This window comes from Eschscholzia californica, unplaced genomic scaffold, assembly GCF_041429995.1.
Source record: "Eschscholzia californica isolate CP2 unplaced genomic scaffold, dmEscCali1.0.p SCAF_3, whole genome shotgun sequence".
Taxonomy (NCBI): Eukaryota; Viridiplantae; Streptophyta; class Magnoliopsida; order Ranunculales; family Papaveraceae; genus Eschscholzia; species Eschscholzia californica.
The window spans coordinates 58645116-58664689 of record NW_028238420.1 but is presented as its reverse complement, the minus strand read 5'-3'; the positions used below and the strand labels follow the sequence as shown (position 1 = coordinate 58664689).

At 36.3% G+C, this 19574-nt stretch overlaps 1 protein-coding gene across 2 annotated transcripts; it reads left to right on the top strand.

The window, feature by feature from the left end:
• The first annotated feature begins 6594 nt into the window (after positions 1-6594).
• Positions 6595-10667, top strand: LOC147552496 (agamous-like MADS-box protein AGL12). Of its 2 annotated transcripts, XM_086671964.1 has the most exons (7): positions 6619-7205; positions 7395-7476; positions 9087-9148; positions 9300-9399; positions 9815-9856; positions 10123-10164; positions 10335-10667. In XM_086671964.1, exons 1-7 carry the CDS (start codon positions 7024-7026, stop codon positions 10410-10412), a joined length of 588 nt encoding a protein of 195 aa, XP_086528090.1. In that variant the 5' UTR covers positions 6619-7023; the 3' UTR covers positions 10413-10667. The 2 variants fall into 2 exon arrangements, with proteins under 2 accessions (XP_086528091.1, XP_086528090.1); XM_086671965.1 differs by lacking the exon at positions 9815-9856 and having other exon boundaries at positions 6595-7205.
• The last annotated feature ends 8907 nt before the right edge of the window (positions 10668-19574 follow it).

Sequence of the window (19574 nt, the reverse complement as noted above, 5' to 3'; positions counted from 1 at the left end):
CCTACTAAAATGTTTTAAGTTTGCTTTAAGTTGAGTGGAAGTTATAAGTTATGCTTTCAAATTTGAAAATGATGAGAGAATTTTGTTAGAATCTAGAATGGGGGAAGAGAAAGTGCATGATATGCTTTTATATTAGATTGTGATAAGAGGATATCTTTGTCGATTTCAAATTACATATTTTCAACTCCTACATCTATTTAATTGAATAGTTTTTTTGCTTTCTTTTATTATTAACTATGAACCCGCAATCTAACCATTCATAATCAAGAATTAACCATTGCGATTTCTAGTTTTGAGATTAAAATTATGTTGAAGAAGAACTTTTGAATAGCACAACGCTATTCCAAACTTCTATGATCAAGAGTAAGATACTTCTCTCGGCCGTGGAGAAACACATAGGTTTCCATTATCATTGGTTTAATACTTAATTGCATCTATTTCTACTAATTAAATTGAAAAGTTCAAGGATTTCAAATTATAGCATAATGTCACTCTTCTTGGTCATATCGAAGTTTTCAAATGTTTGCTCTAGTGAAGAGGTCCAAGAGAAGATCTTTCGGAATGGAGCGAAATGACTCTAGATTGTGGTGTCTCATATGTTATACATTGAGCTAGTGTATTATCACTCTTTAATCATGATCTTCTAACTCGTGATAAAAATAAAAATAAAGTATTTGCTTCTAGACTAGCACTCATCGTACAAAGTGACCCTGAGGATTTTTAATTTCGTATATTAGTGAGGTCTATAAGATTCAAAACCTAGACAAAGTTGGACTATTCAACTTTCCAAGTAATAACCTTGAGGACTCGTTTATTATGATATCTCACACTATGTAAGCGTCGTGTTATAACCAAAAAATGTCATCTAATTTGATGATATGACATGAGTCTTTGACGCAACGTCATTAGGCCATTGAATGTGATTGCTACATCACATGATTGTTTAAGGATAAATATGCAATTGTATCAATTTGTTGAAAAGAAAGGTATTTCTCTTCTTGATCAGACCAAATGTTAAACTAAATTAATACGAGTAAATGCTTCCAATTAGGGGCAAATGTGCCCTCATAGGCATCGGGATTATGCTAAATAAACAACAAGATTAATTGACTCAGGTGCTGTTTGTTTTTTTTTTGTGCATCTGAATCTGAATTGGCTGAATCTGAACTGGTTGAGCTGAATTGGTTGAATCTGAATTGGGTGAATTATTTTAGAACTAAGATGTTTGTTTCCAACATCTGAAACATTAGGTCTGAATTGCTCTTTTTACATTTATGCCCTCATTGATATTTATAAGGGAAAATAGAAGAAAACCCTAGCTTTTAACTTTTTACTTTCTCTCTTTCTCCTTCTCTCTCGTGCCCTCTTTTTCTCCAAACGGCTGGTGGCTGGTTTTCCTCTTACCTTTCTCATCCAAAATCACCATGGCGATAACAAGGTGAGAGATGATCAACGTAGAGGGGGAGAGTGATTTTTAGTAGAAGAAGACAATAATATCCAGATCTGGCAATGATGTTGCTGCCATTAATGGAGTGGGGTAACAGTAGCTACTTCTGTTCTGTCTCTTCTCTCTCTCTATCTAGTTGTTAGTCAGAGCTAGATCGACGCCGGATCTGGCAAGGATTTCGAACCCTTCAAGTGGTGGTGGTGGTGTGTTATGATGTGCTTGTAATCGGTGTTGTGTAGTCTTATTTTTTGTGTGGCTCGTGGTGGTGGCGGTGTGCTCGTGGTGGTGGTGTACTCGTGGTGGTGGTGGTGTACTGGTGCTGTAGTGGTGGTGTAATGTTTGTGATTTGTGGTGGTGGTGGTGGTGGTGATGGCGGGGCGTGACTTGTGGTGGTTGTGGCGTGACTTGTGGTGGCGGTGTACTGGTTTGTGGTGGCGGCGGCGGTAGTGGTAAAATGCCTAAAATCGGACAGAAGATTTTCTTAGGGGGTATAAACGTCATTTCATAGCAATTCAGAAGTTGGATATTTTTTCAGACTTGTTTTGAAGTCTGAAATTAGTGGGCTATTTTTCAACCCATTCAGACAAAGTTCCAGTTCAGCTCAATTTTCTGATTTTCTTAAATTTAAAAACAAACATATTCCAATTCAGATTTTAGATATGAAAAAATGAAAAAACAAACAGCACCAAAATCTTGATGGCTCTTGGGTGGTATAAACTATAATTGAATTGGAAGGTGGAACCAACAAAGATAAAGAAGGATCTGAGCACCAGTAATCATATATGCCACACATTTTTAATACCTAAAAAGTGAAAAGCAAAATGTTCACCCATTGACAAGACCACTCATTGAACTTTGTTCCATTTCTATTTTTTACTAAAAAGCCTTTGGGCTCAGCTTTATACCTTAAACCCAAACATAACACGTGTCATCCATTCATTTGAGAATATCCACGTGGCAGTTGCTTAACCCTTCACCAGTCAGCTTTTGATCTCAAGTTGATTGTATGAGGATCTCAATTAGGGTTTCTATTGAATGGCCACTGATTTGAGAAGATTCTCTCTTGCCATTGAAGCAAAAGGAAACTAACTTGTACTTCTCCTTATCAAAAGTTGGATACTCCCTCCCACAAACAAGTCACCACAACCCTAAGGCTAAGGGTAACCAAGTTATTTTGACCTGTCAGTTCATCAAAAAAAAAAAAAAAAAGTTTTTTTTACCAGTGGGCCTCCCTAACTCTTACGGCTGCAGGATTGGGCAGTAGGAGGACATTCAGGTTAAGATCAATATCTCCTGGGCTTGAACAATACAGACTCAACCCAGTCCGAATGCCTTCAGACTGCCTCCAATCTATGAACTTCAGAGCACTCAGTCCGAAGCCCAAGGAGATTGCCAAGAGAGGGTGGGTTATGACCAAATAAATGCAATTTATGTTATTTGTATGATTATAGCAAACAAAATAAAATAAAATAAAAAAAAGTCGTGAGAATTTCAGACGATCGAACCTCTCAAGCATCAATCGGGTTTAATAAGTTAACTTTTTTTTTTTTACGGAATTTCAAACATCTACTTAGCGGGGGGGAATTGTTTTCACCAAAAAATATATTCCTACCTAATTTCTTATTTTTCATTAGTAAGATTCTAACTTAGCATATTGCACATGAATAGTATTTTATTCATTAGCTAAAATTTAATCCAATTTTCTCTTCCAAAGAGGGCTGTTCTGCTTAAGCTTTCAAGGGTTGATTCTTATCATGTTTGCACGATAAAGGGTTGTCGGGACGTTGATTGATGTAGTATTTCAGATCCTCGATATCACTAATTTTTTATAATTTAAGTTGCGGCAAAGCTAGATTTCAAAAGGAATGAAATGGAGGAAAAAGAGAAGCATAATTGTAAGGATTACTTTATAAAGGCCACTGTTTTGGGGAAAGCATTAAAGTTTTCGGAGAAGACGGTGGAAAACAAAAAAAATTAAACCAAACACTCCTTTAATGTTGCCGGAAAAAGTCGTCGGGCGGATGTTGCCGGCGACTTCACCATCTTCTCTTCTCTTTCTTCTCTCTTTCTTCTCTTTCTCTCTCTTTCTTCTCTTTCTCTCCGGCGAAGGGGAGGAGCCCCTTCGCCGGAGCTCGTCTGGTTTGATCAACAAACCAAATCTGGTCTGGTTTCCAGACGAAACCAGATCTGGTTTTGTCTGGAAACCAGACCTCCGGCGAACGGAGATGGAGAGGAGAAAAAAAAAAAAAAAACTTTGTCGCCGGAGGTGATGGAGTCGTCGGAGATGGTGGAGTCGCCGGAGAAAAGAAGAAGAAGCTGAAAAGGATTTGGTTGTTTGGGGGAAATAAAAAAATCAATTTTTTTTGTTTCCACCCAAAACTTCACACCCCAGAAACTATATAGCTTTCCCCAAAGCGTTGTCCTTTATAAACTCTAAAGTAAGAAATATGTTTTTCACCAAAAAAGAGTAAGAATTGCTTTTAAATTCCAACCCTAGAACAATTTCCTGTCACCCAAGAAAACAAAAAAAGAAAGAAACAGTAGGTGAAAGGCATGTAAAAGAGCCAAAAGGTAAAATGAGTGGAAAAGGCAAGAATCTAACATGGGCAGCTCATTGGTTTACTTAAAACTTCACATGCAAAGCATTTTACAATACAATAAGTGAATAAACAACCCTTCACAACAAACCCTAATTCATTATTTCAACAAAAAAAAAAACAAACCCTAATTCATTAAGGTTGTTTCTAATTGAGAAATTAATGCTTCTCCTTGTAGAGTTCTAGTCAGAATTTGACTCGGAAACCTATCTTCTGTGATATAATTTCACATGGGAAAAGGGTGATTAGCAATCAAGTAAATAATGTCCACATCCTCTTCATTACCAATCGATTTATAGTTAGATGACCACAAACTTAATATGGTATCAGAACTAGGTCCAGACATGATAGACTCAAAAGTCACACATGCTCTACGTCACCAGAAAAGAAGAAAAACACGTGTTAGTCTCAAAGAACCCACACGTGAGGGGCGTGTAAGAAGAAACACAATCTAACAACCAAAAATATAATGTCTACGTCTTCACAACTCATTGTCGATTAATTTTGAATTGGATGACCACAAACTTAACATCTTCGTTACGTTACGACATATGTTTACCAACTATTTGTTATAAATGTTAATAATTGAAATTAAATGTACAGATGGTGTCATCATTACAGTAAGTTTGTAATATAAAGCTCGTAGCACCCTAGCTATAGCAAGCTGTGTTTGGAGTGATATGAGTTTGCTCTAAAGTTATAGTTTAATGATTTTGAATGTTTTTTTCTTGAAAGGGTAGGAAGGAAGGAATGACCTATCCCCCTCATCAAATCTCCGCATCTCTCTGTTTCTCCATTCATCCAACTTTTTCTTCCCAACCCAAATTGCAACACACTTGAAAACTACTTTTACAGAATTTATTCAGGAGAAACCATTTCTCTGATATCCATGATGACAAGAAGTCTAAAGCTACTGTAAATCCATTACTTGTCACCAAATAAAGGTCTTAGACTTGCAAAGTGGGTCCATGTGATATGGAAGAGAATATTCTTGTTGTCATTGGATTCTACATCTAGAAGTTACAAATGTCAATCTCCTACTGGATTTTCCCCATCTGTGTAATATGCTCCTCCTAGCAGTGTGGTAAAGCTGACTTTTTTTTTTTTTGTTGAAATTGGTAAAGCTGATTTGATTATTTCATTTTAGTGGCCCTAAATTGGTGAAGTCGGGCTAATTTTTAGTTTTTTTTTTGTTGAAATTGAAATGGGCTAATTTTAGTTACAACAACAATCGGTTCATGTTTACTTATTTCAACTCCAGAACACTAGAAATGAAATATGTGGACTCGAATCGGCAATAGTGTAGCGATTGATTTCAATGCCTTTAGTAATGCCACTAGGGTTTAACTTGTTTTTGTGAACCAAGATCAGTTCGAACCCACAAAGTTTTAATCGAAAATAATTGTATCCATTTTTGAACTTTTTTTATTTTTTGGAAATGTCAGCATACTTTAAAGAGTGTGACTCTATGTCTCGAACCCTTGACATAGAAAGTGGAAAACAACTTGGTAACCAGTCTAACCAAAAATTGTTAACACCTTTAACTCTAAGTGATCATTCTACAACCACTTCTCAAGATCAACCAAACCTCTTAAGTTCAATATATTTAATACTAATAGATTTCTACCAAAACCCCGAATAAAAACCATAAAAGAACATCCTCTTTCAGCCTATTGAACGATCCTCAACTGATTTCAGTAAAAAAATCAAATAAAAATCACTTAAATTACCCAACATAAATTCGTCCAGTGATAAGTGTAGAGAGAGAAACAGAGACTTCAAAGATTATCTTAATTTTAGAGGCTTCACAGATGTATTGCGTATAAAATCGAACTTAGAGAGAAATGATTTTAGAATTTCAACGACAGAGAAAGTGCTCGCGCCCTTATGAAATTGTTGGACACGAGGCAACTTGTTTTACAATCGGCTCGAGTCCACCTAGTTTGAGTCAAACAAAAAGGTGAGGTGCTTGTTTTGGAAGGGTCACTTTAATTTCCTAGAAATTTAGGGACACTTTAAATTGGGGGCTCCAATAACACAAATTGAAGGCACCTTTAAAACTTTCCTTATTTATCTCCCTCTATTCTAATTGGTAGTTGACTTTCAAAAATTCTATATATCCCTCCATTTTAGCCCCTTCCTCAGCCGCCGATGTGGCAATATATCACTGGAGTATATTTTCTCACAATTCTCTCTCCAATTGCTCCACACTCAAGTGATATGTTGCCACATCGACGGAAGGCTGGAAGAGGGACTAAAATGGAGAGGAATAGAATTTCTCATTGACTTTACTCCCTCAATAACTGGTAGCTTGTTATTTGTGTCAACCTGACTAAGGTGATACCTTTTGCACTTGGAAAATGAATGTGATTCGGGTGATTCTTGGTTATCATGTTTCATTCACACACGTATATTGCATTAGTATTTTTGACAAAATAGCAATTCCAAAGGAGTAATCTAAACACTTATTGGGTACCTCAACAAAAAAAAAAAACACTTATTGGGTGGGTGGGTACACATTACAAATGAGGGGCAAGTAAAACCTTATTTAAATTGGTAAGAGATATGTGGAGAGGGAGAATGCACATTTAGAGAGAAGAAGAGCTCTCCCAAGTCTGCAGGAAGGAGAGAAGAAGACAAAAGACCCAGTGAGGTGTAAAGAGGTAAACCCACAAATATTATTCCTTAAGAGAGAAGGATACTTAGTATATATGAGCTCAAAGTTTCTTGAATGAAGAACTAAGTTGTGAGAAGCTTAATTTAGTGAGAGAAAGGAGTAAGAGCTTGTAGAGAAGTAAGCAACAACCTCGAAGCTAGTTAAACTAGTGGGAGGTTGTCTGCAAGAGCAGGCAGCAGAGTAGTCTCAAGTCATTCAAAATCAAACTAACTCAAATATTTGATCATAAAAATCAAAATAAAGTAGTGATTTAATTTATTAGATACGATCGTTGTTCAAACGGAGAGAAAGATCGAAGCAAGATGGCAAGAGGAAAGGTGCAGATGAAGAGGATCGAGAATCCAGTTCACAGGCAGGTTACTTTCTGCAAGCGACGATCCGGCCTACTCAAGAAGGCTAAGGAGTTGTCTGTGCTTTGTGATGCTGATATTGGTATCATCATCTTCTCCACCCATGGAAAGCTTTATGAACTCTCTACTAAAGGGTATTCTCTCTCTCCTTGACTCTCTATTTTTTTTATTGGATACAGTAAAATTCGAACTCTGATCTCCACGCAGTGGAAAGACACAGATGTTACAACCCAACCAAAGTAGCTAGCTTCATATTTTCCTATTTTCCTTCTCTAAATATAAACTTATGAAGTTTATTTGTGTTGAATAATGTAAATAATTAGGAGCATGCAAGAAATGATTGAGAGGTACATGGAGATATCAAGAGGAGCTCAAACTGCAGAAAGTGAACCACATAAGAAACTGGTATACTACTACTCCTAAAAAAAACCATATGATAAGTGCATCCTTCTAGGTAGTATACACAAACTTTATTATTATTATTATTATTATTATTACTTATTATTACTATTATTATTATTATTATTATTATTACTTTAAACGTATAGGACTCCAAGAGTCACTTTTAGTGTTCATTTTGAACAGTGAAAACAATAGAAATATTCACGAACATGAAAATCAGCTTGAAATATATGCAAGGTTTTGCCGAGTGATTAAAAAGATGGGAGTAACAATTAAAAAGAATGGAAACTGTAGGTAACTAGGGTTGTTTAGCCCACTTTTGATTAGGCGGTAACATGTGTGTCTACATGGGAGACTAGCATAATAAAAAAAACAAAATTGTACCTAGGGTTCAATATCCAGAAGGAAAAAAGGCATTCGGAAATAGTTAGGACGGTTATGCCGTTCAGTGTCCCTAGTTGGAGTAGTTACTAAGTTAGTTTTCACCCTGACGGATTCATCTCTTAAAAAGTATGCAGACATTCCAAAAGAAAAAACAGCCCAAAACCCTAGTAAAAATAAAACCCTAAACCCCATTATACATGAAATATCTCCATTGATCTAATTCATACAATGGTTGAAAATACCCTTATAAGTACTCCTAGCTATTGCAAAAATTATTCTTTCAAATATTGTTATGTAATTTGCTATTGCTATTATATGGCACCCTTAATTGCTTAAATTATTCCTTTAAATGTTAATTTAATCTTCTTTCAAAAGGCTCTTTGACAAACATTACCCAATTTTATTCGATACTTCACTTACACCTCTCAACTTTATCAATGAAATTAGCCATTCACTGAATGAACCTATCATTTGATATATATTTTAGATTATCTCTAGATCCTGATGACTTTCTAATTTTACTATTTGAGAAATTTTTTTATTTATCATAATTCTGTTGCCACTTTTCGGCATCATCTACCACCAGCCAATGAGTGATGTTTGGACATTGTTATTTTTCTCATCTATGAGATCTAATATAATCTATTAGCAGTTTGATCGAGCAAAAAATTTTTGTGTTTTTAATTCGAAAACTGGTTTACACAAGATTAATTGTCTAGACAAGTAGCTTCAGTTGAATACCAACAACTACAACTCTAAGAATGATCAAACTAGTAAAGAGATAGCTATTTATTACATAATAATGTACCCTAAGCAACCCCTCTATGTTGGAGTATGACATTCTTATCCTCTAATTCTTCTATCTAGCAATTGGAATTTTATGTGAATGAAGATGATGATGAGAAAGCAGAGAGAAGAGATGAGAAGAGAGAGAAATAATTTAAGGAGGAGACAGTGAGAAAGAAAAAAAAAATTAAATAAGGAGAAAAACGAAAGGAAAATTTAATTATAGAAATGTAATAAGGGAAGAATCGGTAAGTTTCACAAAAGTTAAGGCCAAAATGAAATGCCACACTTCATGAGGGTCTAACGAACCACGAAAAATAATTGGAACTCAAAACGATCAGTTGGTCACAAATTAGGAACTAAATGGAATTACCCTTTATTTAAAAAGTCTTTACATGAAATTTTGTTAAAGCTTGAACAATTACAATTCTTTAATTGTGTAGGAGTCAGAGGAGGAGGTGAATGTAATGAAGCAAGAGGTTCAACTTCTCCAGAAAGGACTTGGGTAAATATCCAAACTACCTTTGTTCATCCATACAAGTTGACATTTACATAGCATGGATAGGTTTTTCTTTGAAAGTATAGGTGGTAGAATGATGAATTAGGCCATGAAAATTGCTTTAAGTAATTCTATTGTGGATGATGATGATTTTCAGGTACATGTTTGGTGGGGGAGGTGGAATAATGAGTTTGGATGAATTAGATGCATTAGAAAAACATCTCGAACTCTGGATTCGTAATATCCGCTCAACCAAGGTATTAATCGAGACTCACCAACTATAATTGGCATATCGGTTATTTTGTCGGATTTTTGCAATGGCTTCAATATTCGGATTGTGTTCTTTTATATCTTTGATATATTTCCAGAATACCTTTGGAGGACTATAATATACATTTGTAGGTTAGGGAATTTTTCTTGTTATAGGTGAATGAATGATAGGAGGTGTGTTATAGCAAAATATTGAACTGCACACAGGATTTAATAAATTGAGTAAAACTAAAGTTTTTCAACAAAAAAAAAGAGAGTAAATTAAACTAAAGTCATATATACTTCAAAACTAAATTAAAAGTAAACTAAAGCTTACACTTCACTTACACTTCACTTACACTTCACTTACACTCCTACTATTTGTTTTAACTTCTTAAACTAAACTTGAAACTTTGGCCACAGATGCAAATTATGTTCCAAGAGATTCAGTTGTTGAAGAATAAGGTTAGAAGATTTACTTAATTTCTTTCTAAATATCAATAATATATATGAAAATATATGGCCGTGCTATCTAAAATTGCGTATATTGTCCTTGGACCTACACGTAACCAAATAAAGGAGAAATGTTTTAAAGCTGCTTTTCAAAATTTTGCAATGACTAATTTATGATGAAATAGGAAAAAGAAAATCATTAGCTAGCTTGACTATATGATTCATACTAACATACCATATAAATTTTATATGATGTTCTTTATTCGGTGTTTCTTCAGGAAGAAGTACTTAAAACCGCAAACGAGTTACTTCAAGGACAGGTAATTTGAGAAAACTTTCCAAATTTGTCTAAATTTCAAATGTTGTCTCTCGAATATAAAGAAATTAATGGCTCTGAATTTTTCTTTGAAGATTTTAAAATAACTATTTGTCCTAAATATTTCTCATCCTTTTTACTATTCTTGTATTAACTTTTGTTATATTTGTGCAGATAGAGGAGCAAAATGGAATATTTGACATTGGATTTCCTTATCAACTAACTTTACCAAATGAAATTTACAATTTCTAGGAGTGAGGGGTCATATAAATAAAACAGCTTATTGTAGTTATGTTTGAAGATTGTAGCCAAGGATTAGTTTGGTTTTAAATTATAACTAATTATGTTGTGTACATGCAATGACCCTTATACCTATTCTCACTATTAAGTTTAGGGCTTGCTTAAGGTTAACTTTTTTATGATTGTTTGAAGTTTGTCATTGTGAGTTTGCTACTTGGGATTTGTTTATGATGGTGACTTAATTATAAAAACTTTATATTATGGTTATAGTATGGTTAAAATGTATATTATTTTCTTTATTTATCACCATATTTCATATATCAATATCTGTTCTTACCTCAACAAAAAAAAAAAAAATATCAATATCTGTTCTTTGTTTTAGATATTAAACTAGATTATATTTTTTTTTGAAGAGGGTAAATTAGATATCATTAATTGCTAAGGTTGAAACTACAAAGAGAACAAGGAGAAAAAAGAACAAAAAATTACATACTGATTAGAGAATCCCAACTAAACACCAAGTCCGAAAAAGTTGTGGATTTCTTCCAATCTTGATCGGTGCTCCAATAAAAAAGGATAGATTTGATCGAAATGATAAGATTTTCTACCGACTTGCACTTCCCTTAAAGAATCCTCGCGCTTCTTTCTTCCCATAAATTCCAAATAATACCATAAGACACTCCAAATCTCAGAAAAACTTTCCTATCAAGAGTCTTTGGGAAAGTATAAGAGTCAACTAGATCCTTAAAACGGTTTGCCGAGGTTGTGAGCTTGATGAAAGACCGAGTAAGAGAGTTCCATATCTGACTTGAGAAGGGGCAAGAAAAAAACAAATGGTCTTGAGTTTCTTCCTTCTGTTTACAAAGAGGACACCTTTTTGGAAAGATGAGCCCCCTTCGCCTAAGGTTGTTAAGAGTGGGGAGAGATTGGAGATACAAAGCCCATAAGATGAAAGAGATCTTCGGAGGAATGATGTTATTCCAAATGTTCTTGCTAGGGAATTCTCTAGGGATATTAGCTTTGTTCTTTGTCGAAGAGAAATTCAAAATGTGGTGATAAAAAGAGGTGACAGAGAACTCACCATTTTTACTTGGGTTCCATGTTCTAGTTGAGGTAGTTGTAGTATCTAAGATAACAAAACTAGAGAGCTTCTGAAGGAGATCTGATGCCACCACTGCTTCAACTTCAGAGCATCTTCTGGAAAGTTTTAGATCCCAATTGTGAGAAGACAAGTTGCCTACCATCACTTCCTCGACGGAAGCATCTTTTTTTTTTGAGAATTTTCAAATACTTTTGAATTCCTCTTTAAGTGGAATAGTCCCTACCCAAGCATCCTCTCAAAATGAGGTTTTTGAGCCTCTTTTAATGGAAACTAGGCAACCTTCTTTAACTTTTTTTGGAGATGGTTTGAATTTATTTCCACGGACCTGAAAGCAAATTTGTGATAAGACATTTAGAATTCTGAAATTTAATATTAACTTATACATATTTATGAGACTTATGAGCATTTAGTATTTGCATTTGTATGTTTCACATATTGTTTGCAGGTTATATGTATCCATTATCGAAGTCCATAGTATTCATCGGTATCTAGGATTGATACGAGGGAGATAGAATACTTCTTGATAGGACATCGATGTAAATCAGTTTCGCAGTTTTATCGACTTTGGGAATCGTCTATATGGAAACTGTAGCATCACATACTCCGATACAAAAGGAATGGCTTATCTCAGCCATCGGAGTGGGAGGATCTGGTATGCGGTGTTGACACACTTAGGTGGGTCGAACAGGATCACCATAATGAAATACGTCGTAAATGGTCACATAGACGTATGGTTCATTACATCGATTCCAGATATGAGTACACTGTCACTAGGTGAATAGTGACAAAGCTATTATAGTCTAGTATGGACTATGGGAGTGTCCCCTTAGGCAACACTAACTTAAGTGATCAACACCGGAGTGTGAAAACGCATGTGTCTCTTCATGAGATAAGATCTAAGTAGTTATATGCTGGTTACTAATGGACTAACAAGATGTAAATGATCCTCCATGGTGACAAACCATTTCCGGAGAGACATTCACGGATACCAACATGCAATGTACCTAATGTCCGATGGAACGAAGTGTTTTAGCTTTCTTTATTGAAACGGGAGTCAGGATGATATCCTATGGTGGACGTAGATAAGTTCTGTGGGTTGATGGACCCACTTGACCGGTTCAATAATAGGCTTTGGATCCTAATCTTAAAGCTCTAAACCATTGATGCATGTTAAGGGTATTTCAGGAAAGAAGAAGAGATACAAATGAGGATAAGGATTATGGTTTAGAGAAAGCGGATTATGGTTTAGAGAAAGCAATGGAGGTGGGGCCCACGTGGGGGAGGCGGCACACCTAGGGGTAAAACCCTAGGCCCCTAAACCGACTCCCCTGGCCTATATAAACCCCCCTCTCCATTCTCTAAAAACACACACACATTCTCATTCTCTAAAACAGATTAGAATCTCCTTTCAGTTTCTTCTTCTTCTTATACTCTTTCAAGTTGACTGCTCCAATGAGGTCTAGCATCATAATTGGAGGAGTTCATTAAGATTAAGAAACTAAGAGGAAGCATTATCTTCTAGTAGAAACCCTACTAGAATTCGGACTTGAAAAACTGCAGTTTTACATCGTAACAGAAACGTGCAGATTTGAGCACATTCGGAGCCGAATTGGCCTAGGGCTATTTCTGACAAAGCTGTTCATAATACGATTTCCAATCGACCCTGAAAAAGCATTCGGAGTTTTATCCAGAGAGTTATAGCCGAAATACTACAGTAGTACATATTAAGCATAAATCAGAGAAGTTGCGGATAGGTTGCGGATTTGTTCTATTTCTTATTTATTCAATCCAGAACTCTTAGGTATGATCTAACATTATCTTTTTGATTGCTTTATGTTTATAGAACATGCTAACATCCTTTTTCCGTTGCATAGTAGAATAATTTTATTTTTACCGTATTTTACCAACATGACCTCCTACTGTATGCACACTAATATCTTTAGGATACCACCAATTTCTGTTACCGTTGTATTTCTCCCTAATCAAATTACTCCAAATAGCATTCGACTCATTTCCATACCTCCAAATCTATTTGGCTAAAAGAGATAAGTTAGCCTCCATTAATCTTCTAATACCTAGACCCCCGTGGCTTTGTGGCTTAGTGATCTTGAACCAAGAAACCCAATGGAGCTTTCTTTCTGAAGTAATCTCCCTATAAGAAATCTCTGAATACTTTTTCAATCTTATAAGATACACAATTCTGAAGATAGATAGAAGGTACAACGGCATAGTTGAAAGAACGGAATTGATGAGCACAATTCTGCCTCTTTTGGATAGAAATCTTCGCTTCCAAGGAGCAAGCTTCTTTGCGATTCGTTCGATAATAGGATTTCGAAAGGACAAAGTCTTAGGAGGCTGACCCAAGGGCATGCCAAGGTATGAAAGAGGTAAAGAGCCAACAGAGAATCCTAGTTTCCCAGCTGCCTAAAGAACCATAGACTCTCGGATTCAAATACCAATCAGCTGACATTTTTGTTTATTAACTTTTAAACCTGTATACTCTTTGAAACAATTCAGAACATGGATTAGGTGATCCAATTGCTCCATGTTTGCCTCCATAAAAAGAATTGTATCATCCGCAAATTGAAAATGAGCGTATTCCTTCCCTGTTTTTGATACTTTGAAGCCTTGAATCTTCTTTTCCTGAGAAGATTGGAGATCAAACCGCAAATTTAAACTAGATTATACTACGTGTTATTATTTCAAGCAGGTTTTGGAGTCAACTCCCGCTCTTTCGTTGAGTCATATAGCCAGCCATCCACGGATTTAATTAGTTAAAAAGGAGATTTCTCTAATTACACATTAAAATTGGAGATATCTAATTCCACATTTGCAGGAGGGGCATCCTTAAAATGGCCTTAGGAAATTATGAATCCAACTTAAGCTAGGTTCTATTTTGAGTCCGACATCTCAAATTACATAAAAGCATACCGTCTGAAATCTGACTCGAATTAGATTGCATATTTGAAAAACAATCAAACAAAATCTAATGTAAGTTTTGGGGATATTATGTCATAAAATTTTGTGAAAATCTTTGTGATACAAAACAATAGTGATAATATAAAGATAATTAAATAAAAAATATTAAAGATACAGTTCATTACCTGAACGATTGAATCATGTGTAATGATTGATATGACTTACTTTGTGCTTTGATACCATTTTTTGCATGCATAAAACTTTTTATTTTCAACAAAAATAGGTCGAAAATAACTAACCACTTCATCTGACTTGCCAGACGAGCTGTTACTGTTTTTGTTTGGTTAATCAATAAAGTTAGCGCTAGAAACAGATGTGGTGGGTCTGGGCGGTGTTGCGTATCCAGAAGAGCCCGCGGATGAGTTGATATCCATTACAATAATGACTAGGAATATGTTAGTTGAAAATTGGAGTTGGGGAGCTTGGCGACCTAATTGTTAGTGAGGCTTTATTAGTAGTGGAGGGCTTGTACAAGAGATTTTAGTGTGAAAGACAGAGAAGGCAACTAATTTAGCATGAAGGGTAAAACAAATGTGCTGCTTTTTGGCATTCATTTAGTGTGCTTTATCATGAGTATTTTTTTGTTGCAATGCTTAGTGTGAGTTTTTTGTGGCAGTTAAGTCCAATCCGAGGCTATGGTACATATGGGCAAGGGGCACGTGCCCCCACATCCCCTGATGTGCATCGACCCTCAGTGAGAATTACAGTTTCTATCTTGATACCTAAAACGAATTTCAAATGAGACTTGATACTTAAATTTTTTAAAGTTTTTCTTGTGTCTCTCGTTAAAGATGGTCTAAGAGATAAAACTCAAGTTGACCCAGGCAGTCCAGTCTTGAAACGACTCAGCCCGACAAACACCACGATTCTCTATAGATGATGGCGCGCATCAATCCTCAATGAGAATTACAGTTTCTCTCTTGATACCTAAAACGAATTTCAAATGAGACTTGATACTTAAAAAATTTAAAGTTTTATTGCGTCTCTCGTTAAAGATGGTCTAAGAGATAAAACTCAAGTTGACTCGGTCAGTCTGATCTTGAGACGGCTCAGCCTGATAAACACCACGGTTCTCTATAGATGACGGCGTGCATCGACCCTCAATGAGAATTACGGTTTCTCTCTTGATACCTAAAACCAATTGCAAATGAGACTTGATACCTAAATTTTTTTAAAATTTTTTCTTGTGTCTCTCGTTAAAGATGGTCTAAGAGATAAAACTCAAGTTGACCCGGCCCGACCCGATAAACACCACGGTTCTCTATAAATAATGGCGCGCATCGATCCTCATTGAGAACTACGGTTTCTCTCTTATTATCAAAGCCCTCCCAAACCCCTAAGCTTCTCACGGAACTTGCTAACCCTAGAGCTTTCCAGGTACCTTTTTTTTTCTTTTCATTAATATATTTTCACTTACCTTTTCATTGGTTCTCAAACTCACTACATTTTTGTAATTTCGTTTTCGGTGTTGTATAAGTAAAGCTTGTGAAAGAAAAAACTTTTGAAATTGTTCGTATAGATATTCGAATTATATGAATTTCTGCTTTAATGCTTATCTTGTTAATGTTTTGATTAAAGATGATTCCAGTGATTCGTAGCTTTATAAATGAATCATTTCATAGTCAAGTTTGGATTAAATATGAATACTTTTTCATGTTTGTTGTGGTAAAAATTGAACATAACAAATAAAACCCTGAGGTTGAATGGGTATCAATTAAGCTTATTGAATTTGAACTCGGTTAATAGAATTTGTCCCATATCGGTTGAATTCGTATGTTAAGTCAAGTTATTCTTCAGAGGAAAAGTGAAACTATTACGGGCAGTCGTATGGACTACCCAACCTGACCGGGTCGGTTGATCGGGTCACACCGACCCGGTCAGTTAGCATTAAGGTTTAGGGTAGTTATTATTAGATAAACTTCAAGTATACTGCATGTATCCAAATAGATTCGAATGCTACGTGTATAAATAGAGTTGTACATTGTGTTCAATATACATGAGAAATTATTTTGTATCAAGAATCTCTCTCTCTAGTTCTCGGCTGCTCTCTCTTTCTCTCCCTCTCCATTCATCTCATGGGTTATTTAATTCTCATCGGTTATTAATTCATATGGTATAAGAGTAAGGTTCTATAATTTCTTGATATTACTTTTTTCTCTCGTTCTCTACACTACGAGTTCTTCTTTTGATCATTCTTCTGAAAAAATACCTCAATCAATAACTGGTTCCACTCCGATTTTTGATGTGCATCACTCGGATTCTCTGACTACTATTTTAATTACCCCACTTTTAAGCTGAGATAACTATGCCTCCTAGTCTCGTGGGATGAAGATGGTTCTACGAGTCAAAGACAAATTCGATTTTGGTGATGGTACCATTCCAAAATCATCTTCTTCCTCTGACTTGCATGCATGGGGACGTTGTAATGACTTAGTAGTTAGTTGGCTCGTCAACTTTGTCGCTCCTGACATCGGGAAGTCAATTCTTTATGATAAAACTGCGGTTGGTATATGGCGTAATCTATACAAAGGCTTTCATCAAACCAATGCACCTAAGATTTTTTAATTAAAGTGTGCCATCTCTTCTCTCAAACATGGTCTTGATGTCTCTACTTACTAAACAGAACTAAAATCACTTCAAGACGAACTCCAATCCCTTTTAGTCATTGATCCTTGTCTATGTAGTCAAGGTAAATCTCTCCTTGATCGAACAAATCAAGATCGAACCATGGAGTTCCTTCAAGGACTCCATGATCGTTTCTCGGCTATTTGTAGCCAAATCCTATTGATGGATCCTTTCCCATCCTTGTTGAAAATTCACAGTCTTGTCAAGCAAGAAGAGACACAACAAAACATTATTCATGACACAACTCAAGGTACACAGGTTGCTACCCTAGTCGTCTCTCGATTTAATGCATCTCGGTCTGATCGTTATGAGCGAACCACAAGGAACGATCAAAAAGGGCCCGACCATACTGTGATAACTGCCGAGTTCATGGTCATCACCAATCAACCTTCTACAAGATTCATGGTTATCCACGTCGGAACAACCGATCAACCAACTTGGCTGCATAGGTCAGCAACAATAGTGGTCATGTGGTGCCTTTAGTGTCCTCCATGACGCAAGAACAATTCGCTTTCCTCAATACCCTACTGGACCAACAACGGGCTACTACGGGACAACCCAACAATTTGAACCAGACGACTATGGGCACCCCCAACAACCCCTCAATCCACCTCACTGGTACGTTTCTTCCCTCTAATCCTTGGGTCGTTGATTCCGGCGCGGCTAAACATATCTGCGCGACTCTCTCTTCTTTTTCTAATTATGTTCTTGCTCCTTCCAACTACTTTGTTCGCTTGTCTGATGGGTCACGATGTAGAGTATTTCACGTTGGTTCCGTCTCTTTTTCTGACGATTTAATTTTAATGGACGTTTTACACGTCCCGTCTTTTAAATTCAATCTAACCTCTGTTTGTCAAATTACCAAGTCTCTTTCCTGTGAAGTTAGTTCAATTCTTCTTCTTGTGTCTTTCAGGACGCAACGAATCCCCGGACGATTGGAGTTGGTGATCAACCGATGAATTTAGGATTTTTTCAGTTACTAGTAATTTTGATGTTTGGTATTTGCGTTTAGGCCATCCGTCATTAGCTCATTTAAATAATTTTAGACAAGTTTTCATGTATTAAGTCTAGTTATATTAGGCCAGCGCTTTGGGGAAAGCTAAATAGTTTCCGGGGTGTGAAGACTTGGTAAAAAAATTAGTCAATTTTGTTTGACAAATTTATTTAGGGGGAAAGCAAAATACTTCTCCACCTCAGCTCTCTCTCTCTCTCCACCTCACCTCACTCTCTCTCCACCTCACCTCACTCTCTCTCCACCTCACCTCACTCTCTCTCCACCTCACCTCACTCTCTCTCCACCTCACCTCTATCTTCTCCAATTAGGTCGCCGGCCGGAAAATTTTCCGGCCGGCGACCATTAAAATTTTTTTTTTTTTTTTTTTTCATTCTCTCTCTCTCTAGAAACTCCGGCGAAGGGGTTTCCCTTCGCCGGAGTTCCGGTCTGTTGAAGAACAGACCAGATCTGGTCTGTTCTTCAACAGACCGGAACTCCGGCGAAGGGGTTGCGAAGGGAAACCCCTTCGCCGGAGTTTCTAGAGAGAGAGAGAGAGAGTGAATTTTTTTCCGGCCGGCGACCAAATTGGAGAAGACAAAGAGGTGAGGTGAGGTGGAGAGAGAGTGAGATGAGGTGGAAATAGATTGAGGTGAGGTGGAGTGTTTTTTTTTTATTTCCCCTTAAAATTTATTTCCCCAGAAAATCTCTAAAATTCTACATATTCCCTTTAAAATTTCACACCCCGGAAACTATTTAGCTTTCCCCAAAGCGCTGGCCTTATATTAATAAAAATCCGTGCTTTATTTGTCCTTTGTCTAAACAAACGAGATTACTTTTTTCACGTAGTACTTCAAATTCTACTCGTCCATTTGAATTGATTCATGCAGATCTCTGGGGACCATTCTCCATCCTTTCTCATTTTGGATGTCGTTTTTTCTTAACTTTGGTTGATGACTTTTCACGGTGCACTTGGATTTTTTTGATGCACTCCACCTCAAATACTAAAAGAGTTCTTTCTAATTTCCTTAATTACATAAAAACTCAACTACAGTTTCAAATTTTTTCCATTACTTCCGGTAAGGGACATATCTTATTTCCTCAACTTCAGACCTTTCGTTCTGATAATGGTTCATAGCTCATGACGTCTGATCTTCAAAGTTGGTTCCAAGACAATGGCTCAAGTCTCTCTTGAGTGATTTTGGAATCTCTCATCCTGACCCAACGTATGTGCATTATGATAACAAAGCAGCTTTGCATCTAACTGAAAATCCAGTATTCCACGAACGTACGAAGCACATAGAGATTGATTGGCATCTAGTTCGTGAGGAAATCAAATCCAACCTTATTCTCTCTTAATACACACCGACTTCCGAGCAAATTGCAGACATTACGAAGCCGCTTGGAGCTGATGCCATTCAGAAGAATATTGACAAGTTGGGCCTCATCCCATTTCTGCTCCAACTTGAGGTAGAGT